Source organism: Arvicanthis niloticus, chromosome 15 (assembly GCF_011762505.2).
Source record: "Arvicanthis niloticus isolate mArvNil1 chromosome 15, mArvNil1.pat.X, whole genome shotgun sequence".
NCBI lineage: Eukaryota > Metazoa > Chordata > Mammalia > Rodentia > Muridae > Arvicanthis > Arvicanthis niloticus.
The window spans coordinates 4398910-4408394 of record NC_047672.1 but is presented as its reverse complement, the minus strand read 5'-3'; the positions used below and the strand labels follow the sequence as shown (position 1 = coordinate 4408394).

The 9485-nt window shown below is 44.7% G+C and overlaps 1 protein-coding gene across 6 annotated transcripts in view; it reads right to left on the bottom strand.

The window, feature by feature from the left end:
• Positions 1–314: 314 nt before the first annotated feature.
• The window catches only part of Rbm33 (RNA binding motif protein 33), a 95897-nt gene continuing 86726 nt past the window's right edge, over positions 315–9485 (bottom strand). For 3 of the 6 annotated variants that reach the window (XM_034518885.2, XM_076913282.1, XM_076913284.1), the window contains 4 exons: positions 6220–6429; positions 4085–4273; positions 762–850; positions 315–511 (listed from right to left, as the gene is read on the bottom strand). In XM_034518885.2, coding sequence (XP_034374776.1) covers positions 463–511; positions 762–850; positions 4085–4273; positions 6220–6429 — 537 coding nt within the window. In that variant the 3' untranslated portion in view covers positions 315–462. The remainder of the gene's footprint in view (positions 512–761; positions 851–4084; positions 4274–6219; positions 6430–9485) is intronic. The other 3 variants (XM_076913283.1, XM_076913286.1, XM_076913285.1) reach the window with 2 other exon arrangements.

The following is a 9485-nucleotide window of genomic DNA, read 5'->3' as shown; positions in this document are numbered from 1 at the left end:
CACTCCAGTTAAGCCTGGTTGAGAACTCTTTCCTAGCCTGTACTGAAGATAAGTGCAACCATTATCAAATATTCTTTGCTGTGGAAAAAAAATCCTTGGAATTTGAGTCGGTAACGTTCTTTCCTGAATCTACAACTGTGACCAATCACACAGCAGGATCACAGAGAACAAGTCTACATGCATTATAAGCACTTGGAAACAAAAGAACACGAGAACAGAGTTCTTGTGGACAACAGAATTCAAAACAATCTAACACCAGACTCCAATCCCATGTCCACCAGTTTAAACAGCTCTCTTCTGGAATCACCCTGTGGCTGGCTGGCTGGCTGGCGCGCAGACAAGTTGGCAAACTGCAGATCAGAGAGACCTGCACTGCAGGGGATCCTGCACCGACTGACCAATAACTTCCTTGAAGAAATTCCACAGTGTGTGCAGCATGAGGTCAGATTTTTTCATTCAAGATCACTCCACAATCAGGGCCACATTTATGTGGGACAGATCAATCATGTGCCTGTGGGGATTTGAAGAGACAAGTTAAAACAAACTCTATGACAGCAATTCACCACGGTGCATGAAGTGAAGCAGAATGGTGGAGGTCCTGATGAGCAAGTCCTAAGGTGTACGGAAGTAGAAGGGGCCTCTCCAAACAACAAAAACAGTTTACAGAAAGGATGTGGACCCCGATCTTGTTCTGCACCTTTGTACAGCATTGCACTGCACCCTCCTCTTCCCAGTCACCAACTAAAGAACACAGAGGATACCTGTGGAATTTCTGCTGAAATGCTAGTGCATGGGCCGGCTCCTTGAACTTCGCTATGGCTTTCCGTTGCTGAGGAAGCATCTGTAAACTCTAGAGGAAGAAAACAAAGACAATTAACTAATGCCAACTGTGACATAAAATAAAACATGTCATAAGTTTCTATATAGGAGTCTAGGCTGTTGGCTCACACAGGAAAATAAGTCATCAGTCCTCCTTGGTCTCCCTGGGCACCTGTACAGAGCAGCGCTCCTCAATCAGCGGGGAGCAACATGTCCACCCTCTAGTATGATACAGGTAACCACAGGTGCAAACAGTTTCTTTCCCTGTACCTTTTTGGAAGGCAACTTTTGATGGTGCCCTCACCCATCTAAAGAATGGCACTCTGCCCTAGTTTACCACAGGGGAAATGGGTTCTGGGCATGCACTGGGGTGAGCTGGGGGACCTGTAAAAAAATGGCATATTGAGCAGCAGAGCCTTGGCTCTCTCTCTGTTCTATAGACATAGCAGAACTGGCTCCTAAGTCAAAAGCTGCACACTGAGAAATGGCAAAGCAGGGATCTTAACTCAAGACAGGCTCCAGCGTCTGTTATCTCACAGCTCTAGATAGCTGCCTTTCTGAGGATTAGTGTGCACTGAGAAACAAACTTACAGTTACTAGGCATTTCAATCTAGTCTACAGAACTACTAGAACAAACAACTAAGCTAATACAGAAAATGAAAAACGAGCAGTATCTGGCCAGAGGCAGCAATTAGATACCAGGTATCACTATGTGATGGCTCACACCCAGTGCTGTCAAGAAGTCATGGTCACTGAGCCATGTGAGGAGTCACTTTTTGTTCTTGGATACTGGAGGTTCATGGGGGTAAAAATTTTCTTCTGAATATAATTTCAGGCAGAGCCTAGCAAACAGATTTGTTCTAATAGAGGGGCTTCAAAATTACAATGAATTTATTTCCTTGGCTCTAAGCTTTAACCTGGCTCTGCTCTCAGAACGAGGCCCACATGTATCTCTTGCTACATCTTTCATTAGTCTCCTTTGGTCTGTGGGAACTTGCAGAGCATTAGGAAGTAGCACGCTAACTGAAACCAGTAGTGTCTGTGGGGTCGCTGCCCCACCAAACACAATTTTCAGGTCTGTTGGGTACTCAAATATAGTTTACCATCATTCTCTCTTGAGTAAAAGGCTTGAAAGACCAGGTATCCCCTTGGGTAACAGTACTAAGTCAATGAGCACTAGACACACCAAGTACATTAACTGCTCAGCCATCTCTCCAGCCCTGAGCCACAGCTTTACCCATCAAATACTACCAGACTTTGTTTTGTTTTGTTAGTGTACACTCTTAATCCCAGCACTTGGGAGACAGAGAGGCAGCTGGATCTCTGAATTCAAGGCCAACACAGTTTATAGAGCCAGTTCCAGGACAGCCAGGGCTACCCAGAGAAACTCTGTCTTGGAAAAAAAAAAACAAAAAAACCCCAAAAAACCCAACCAACCAAATAAAATAGTCACGTAATCCTACTCAAAACCATTACCCTGACCTAAGACCAGTAGGAACCAAGTAATCTGCTTCCAGAAAGGCAAGGCCTTGGCCCAGTAGTCCCTAAGGGAATCCCAGGATGGCACACAGCACTGAAACTTCTATTTCATCTAAAGGGCAGGCATGTTACTGGCTAAGTTAGATACATATAACATGCCATTTATCAATAACAGCATTCTTTCTGCTGGGGATTTTAGGTGACCACAATAAACTTGATTTAAAACACAATTATTGTTTTCAGAACACACACACACACACACACACACACACACAAAGTGGCAAATAAAGGGGGAAGGAGATGAGACACTTAAGAGCTCTATATTAATCCCAAAGTCCCACCTAACATGTCTGCTGAGGATCACCAGAGTCAAGAGAATACCCAGGATGGCTTATGCTGAAGCCAGAGCCCATGGCAACAGTGCTAAAGCTGCCCTCGCCTTCAGTGTACAAAGCCCAGAAAGTGAGAATCCTCACAATTATAAACACCACTTCTTCAGCAAGCACCTGGGGCCACAGTGCGTAACAGTGTTAAAATCTGGATGCCAGGGCCATTGTGCAACCCAGAATCTTCAACTAGTACTTATTTTGACACTCTAGTTACAATAACTACATGCTAACACATCTATAACCTCCTATTATTAATTTTGTTCCTACAAATAATCTACACCATAATCAACTACTCAGAAAGCATCTTTTTAGACAATTTCAATCTATACCCCTTTTTAGAGAGTCTCAATATATATTCCAGCTAGCCTCAACTTGTGCTCCTCCTGTGCAAGAGCCTCTCAGTGCTGGAATTACAGGTGTGTACCATTACAGTAGCTAAAACCACTTATCCTTAAAGACAGAGTTTCTAAACAGCTAGCAAAAGTGGTAGTCAAAGTTTAAAGATTAATCTCTCAATTAAAAAAGACAGCAACCTAAGAATCCCATAATAAAAGAATCCCATAATAAAAGGTGGCTGTAATTAAACTCAAATACCTAAACACCAGGCCCAGTTTTGGAAGGCTTTCTCTTCTACTCACTCTTAGACCTCTTAAAAGTAAGCAGACATATGTCTCTTTGACAAAGGCTCCTTCCTTCTTCCTATATAACCCTGGCAGGCCCATAAGTAGCCCAGACTAGGCTGGCCTCATTCTCAGAGGTCCTCCTGCCTCAGCCTCCCAAATGCTAGGGTTAAAGGAGTAAGCTACCACACCCAGCTGTAAACGGGAATCTGAAACATCTTAGTGAAGCACTAACATTAAAAGAACGTCCGTCCTTTGTTCTGCTCAGAAATGTGTCATTCCCTGTATAACCTGCATTTTCCACTGGCCATGCACAACTCTGAAGACCACTTGCTCACAGCAGACATGGAATGGTGTCTGTCTCCATCCTTCATATGACTGGTAACAAGCTCAGATCTGCCATTTTCAAAGGATATGACCACAAAGTTTAAGTTACTGCTCCATCTGTACTGCAAATGCTAAGATAAGCACCAGAACTGTGAGTGTGTGATTTGGCTTCAGAAAGTAAGACAAGGAGGCTAATTACTTGAAAATTTGAGAAATTACCACAAATAAAATGTGATTTAATACAAAAACATATAGGTACGTGTACACATATAAATTTTAGGATAGACTTCCTAGGACAATTTGTTCTACCAGAGTATTTACTTCCTAAACTTTGTGAGGCAAGCACTAGCATCTTCCTTCTTACTACATCTTACTACAAATGTAACTCACAATGGCCACTGTTTTGGAAAGATCAGCCACGGGCATTGTCGCCACATGCAGGCAACCCACCTGGATGGGCCCCACAGACATCAGCAGGCTCTTCAGCTGGACATCAGTAGTGGATGAGGATAGGCCTTCCACGGACACCACACAGGGCTGTGGCTTGCATTCCACCACTCGAAGGTTCTGCTTATTTGGCATTAGTCGTCCCCGGCCCATGGGACCTGCCACTCCTCGGCCTCGTCCATGCATGATGGCCTGGCAATGACAAAGAAGATGCATTCTGACATCTGAGTGGATTCTTCCTGTAGTGGCTAATAAAGTACAAAAGTAAGAATGTGTTCAGGGTCCCTCAGGACATGCTATGAGCCACAGGATCCTCTTAGAGGGTGGCCTAATAGGTAACCAGGGCAATACCAGCAAGTAGAATGAGGCTATGGTGGAAGTCCCAGAGTCGTGCAGCTATATTTGGAAGGGATTCCGGCATTACTTACATTCATGATACAAGCACCATACAAGCACCGCAAGGCCAGGACACTGGCAGCAATTAGCACAGGGAGGGGTCATATCCTATTCTAACTGTCCCAAGCAAACACCTCTCCCACCATGGTGCAGGCCAATGGACATATGGTATACACAGGGTTAAATCCCCAGCTGTAAGGAGTCATCTAGGATTCGACACCAAGCGGCAAGGTTTATATTTATCATCCTCAAACACTGAAACAAGACCTCGTCTAGCCACATGTGACAAATCACCTCCAGAGCTTTCACACAGTTATACACCAATCTGTCAGTAAAAGCACCGTCTTTCAAAGCTGCCCTGGCCTCAGAAGCACAGTGAGGAGCCTTCACTGTAGAAAGGCTAGATGGCTGGCATTTCTAGCATTTTTAACTGGTGAGGCTATTAAAAAAAGAATATCTAATTCTGCAGTTAACTCGCTAGGCGTGCTGACAGTGGAACCAAAGTACGCTGGACCTCACCCATGTCCTACCCCAATTCTGTCCTAGCACTTGGTTTAAAGGAGTAATCCACCATACCGCACTACCTCGCAAGGAACGGCACAAAGCCAGAGTTGATACTCAGAATACGTGTGGGCACCACAGGAATGAAAACCCAGAGGAACACAATTAGAGATCCATCTACATAAGGTCACTACCGTTCCTGTGAGGCAGACTCTGGAGAAATGAGGGGACACTTCAGGAACTCACAGGAGACACAACAAAGGTGAATTAACCCGTTTGCTGCTTTCATTACAGAAAGTCACATTATGTACACTCTGGGATAGATTTCAGCCAGATACTAGGTTTTAATATAAAGTCTTATAAAAAGCCTCACAGTAGTTCCAGCAAGGGAGAGACACCATTGGCCTCTTAATGGAGAGCTAAGGAGTCAAAGGTGAAGCCCCTTCTAGCAAGCCCACATTTAATTCTCTAAAGCCATGTTCTTCATATAGCCAGAGGTTAGGTCTGAAAGGAAACGTAGTCTAGTGCAGCCTGTGAGACCCATCATTTTATTGCTGGACTTTACACTAATGTGTGCATCTGCCTGCAGCAACCGTTGAGTCATCTATGGGCTCCTGTCTCATTAACAGTGTGAGAGACAGCACATTCACCGTATCAGCAGACACCACATCTAAAGAGGGGCAGAACCTGAAACATTCTCCTTCTGCCTGACCTCACCTGCACCTCAGACATGTGCCACTGCTGTAGAGGGGACTTTGTATTCATCCACTTCTGACAGTTAGAAAGCTGAGGAACATACATGGAACTTCTCTTGTCTGAAACATGACTAGACTGGCTTCCTCAAGAAGGGACAGGGAGCCTCTGGGCTCCAGGCCTCCCACGTGGCAGGCCGGGCTCAGCGGAGATGCCCTTCACCTCCACCTCCACAGGGCCTTGTCTTTATTCCTTAAACTGAGGGGTGACTAGACAGGACGAGCACGCCTCCAGTTCTCCATTAGGAACATTTCTGCTATCAAGTGGGTGAGAGGAGCAGAGGTGCCAGTGCTGTCTGGCTGTTCCAAGGTGTAGGACAGCCATACTCTACAGTTGTACCTCCAAGTAAATGAGTTGAGGGAAATAAGAAAACAGCAGCTCACTTATTAATGTGAATATTAGCAAGCACCAGAAAAGCACCTGATGCCACCTCCTCTCAACCAGTGGGCCAGGAAAGCTTAGAGGACAGGGCCTTTCCACGTCAGTACCTTCTTGGCTGGGTGAATCCCCTGGATGCTTTTGATCCCTGGAGGAATGGCCGGGTACATGTGCGGCCCCACAGGAAGGTGCTGGGGCTGCTGAGGAACCCCCTTGGTCAGCGTCACCTTGCGGGTAGGCTGCTGTCTCATGTCTGGAGGCTGCGGAAGCCGCTGGGGCTGGCCTTCTGTGTGAGAAAAACCATCGCTCTCTCCTCCCTGCTGAAATCAACAAGGCAGCAGGCAGATCAGTGTCTGCCCACCATTCTGGTCAGGCATTGGCATCCACTGCCAGTGTTGACCTCCAGGCAGAACCTTTCAGATATAAATAATACCAATCTGCCTCTTCCCTGGAGCCAGTAGGAAAACTTCTCATTGGGCAGTGGTTAGGGTTTTAAATATAATATTTTTGAAATTTAAAGCACTACATTTTCTTTCTAGAAATGTATTCATTTAGAGAGGCTGCAATAAACATAAGTACTGTTTAATTCATACTGATGACATTGTAAAACTACTTCATTTTTATTGCCAAGAATACTCCTGTTGAAAACTGACAACCAGTCTTAATTTTGTAGTTATTGCTCAAACCCACCACAAATGGAAAAGCTGCCTGGCTCCAGGGTCTGCTGCAGGAGTTCCCCCACCTGAGATCTACACCACTAGCAGGTTGCACAGTCAGCCAATGTCAGAAGAAGCACATGTGCTTGGCTAAGAGCTTTAGAAACATCCACAACCTGTTCTCTGCTCTCAACTCCAATGGCTCCTGACCACAAGGACCTTGAGCTATGACCATAGGCATGTCCATGTCTACTGAACTATCAAGCAGCAGCATGAAGACAGTCTGTGGGTGAAGCCAATGGGCCATCTGAAGTTTTCAGCAGTGTTTCAAAGAATGACTGGTGAGTGAGACAGAAAGAACAGATGACAAGAATTCTGCCTTGCTATATTATGCAATCTTGGTAGACATGGATGCTGGCCCTTGACAAGTGGCAAGTGTACTTGTACTCCTCTTGATGTGAAGAGGCATAGACCAGGTGATGGTTGGTAACCTTCCCAAACAGGCTATACAGCCGTGAGGGTAATGGGTGGTGACTTAGCAAACTATTTCAAAAGAGGTCCATGTCTATATCCATTTCCTACTCCCATCCAGCTATAGGGTGGATTATAGTTTATCCCCACCAAAGCCCTTCTGAAGTTTAACTGTCACTGCAGCAGTATGAGAGCTCATAAGGCTTTTAGAAGGTGTTCTGGTCACAGGGACTCCACCCTCCATAAAGTGATTAATATGGTTCTGAGAATGGGTTAGTTACACCAAAAGCTTTCAAACAGCACCTGGCCTCTTACATCTCCCCCACCTCCTACCTCTCTTCTGCAAGCATCTGTCTGACTTCCATGAAACCCTCACCACAATTGGGATCCTGGCTGCCATACTCTAACATTTCCCAGCCTGGAGAACCAAGAACCAAAATTAACCTCTCTTCTACAACCAGCCTTTGGTATTTTGTTATAACCACAGGAAAAAAAAAGGCTAAGAAAGTCTCCTAAGTTATCTTTTAAAGACCACTTAATGGGAGAAGGGGGCCTTCAAGGAAAAGCAACCAGTATAACTATTACCCAAGAAAAGATAAGCTGTTACAAGGAGCCAAGCTTTGACCCTTGGCAGTATGCAGAAACTGGCAAGTCTGGTCTCCCTAAAACTTCATAGCCTTGCAGAACAACAATTTTGGGGCAGTAGAATCAACGGTGAAAGAAGAGGTGACAGAGCACCGTTTTCCAGGACCAACTGTCACCTTCCCCCAAAGGACCCAGCAATTATGTCAGGACAAAACTGGATGGACCAATGGGACCCACAAGCTTCTGGGGCTGTGGTCCCGTTTGAAGACTAAAAGAGCCACCAAGAGCCCAGGCATTTTCCTCAAGGTGCCTTGGGGGGTGGGGAAGAAATATGACCTGAAAGGCTAAGCTATGCAGTACCAGTCCAGAACTAAGGAAGACATGGAAAGAAATAATGATTTAAAAAAACATTTAAAGTGAATTAAATTCAAATATTACAGTTATTCCAAAAAAAAAAAAAAAAAAAAAAAAAAAAAAGGGAAGGAGAACAAGTTAAGATCTTAAGAGGAACCAACCCCACTTCCAAATAAAGGAGGAAAGGGACAATGAAGGTCACACTCCAGAACAGATACAACGAAGCCACTTCTCTAACAGCCCCACAGGCTCCTCTGAAAACAGCAAACATCACACTCCTTTAACCATCCTGACTAAGAAAAATGAAAGGGCAGAGGACAAATGTTTCAAATTGGAAAACAGAGGGACTGAAACAATGCAGTTCAAAGCAGTGAAAGGATGTTAGGAACATTATGCTAGCATATCAAGTCAACTTACATGAAATGGGCTAATCCTACAAAAACACACACCCAAACTGGCTCAAAACCCGTGGAGCAAAGACTAGAGGTCTAAAGAGCAAGGAATTGACAAAGAGACATTTCTCACAAAGAAAAAAACACAAGACTTCATTCCCCCAGGGGATTCTACCACAGTGCTAGGGTAAAAATGTTACCTAGTTCAGTCTTGTTCAGGAAAAAAAGGGGAATGGGAGGCCCATGTTATACTGACCTCAGAGCCACCAACATCAAAAGGAAAAGGCACCTACTGAAGAACACCCTCAGAAACACCCAAAAACCTTTATCAAGATGTTAGCTGGTTCACTCTAGGAAAGCAAAAAAAGCATCTCACACCAAGGTGATTCAACTCTTAATTAACTAGTACACCATAACATGATATAGACGGCCAGACCGAGCCTGAGCTCCTACAATAGAGGTCACTGGCTCCTACAATAGGTGGCTATGTACTGACATTTAAAAACATTTTACCATGGAAATTCTCCAGTATGCACAAAAATAGATAACCAAATCACATTCATTCATTCATGTTTTGTTTTTTGAGACAGGGTCTCTTTGTGTAGCCCTGGGTGGCCTCAAACTCAAGAGATTTGCCTGCCTCTGCCTCCTGAATGATGAGCTCAAAGGTGCATGCCACCACCACCTGGCTTCACTTTTTATTTTTGAATCAGTTATATTTTGAAAAATGTAGGTACTTAGAACAGGCCTTGCCTACATGGATGCATCTCCTATTCCCCAAGGACAAAAACTTCTGAAAGCTCTTGACAGGCAGAGGGCGACAGCCTGACTTTCTGAGAACCATGGTCCTCTGAGGAGTCTGCCTTTCCACAAGCTTCCACTGGGTGGAAGGTCAATTCTGGACTCTTGCACAATGAA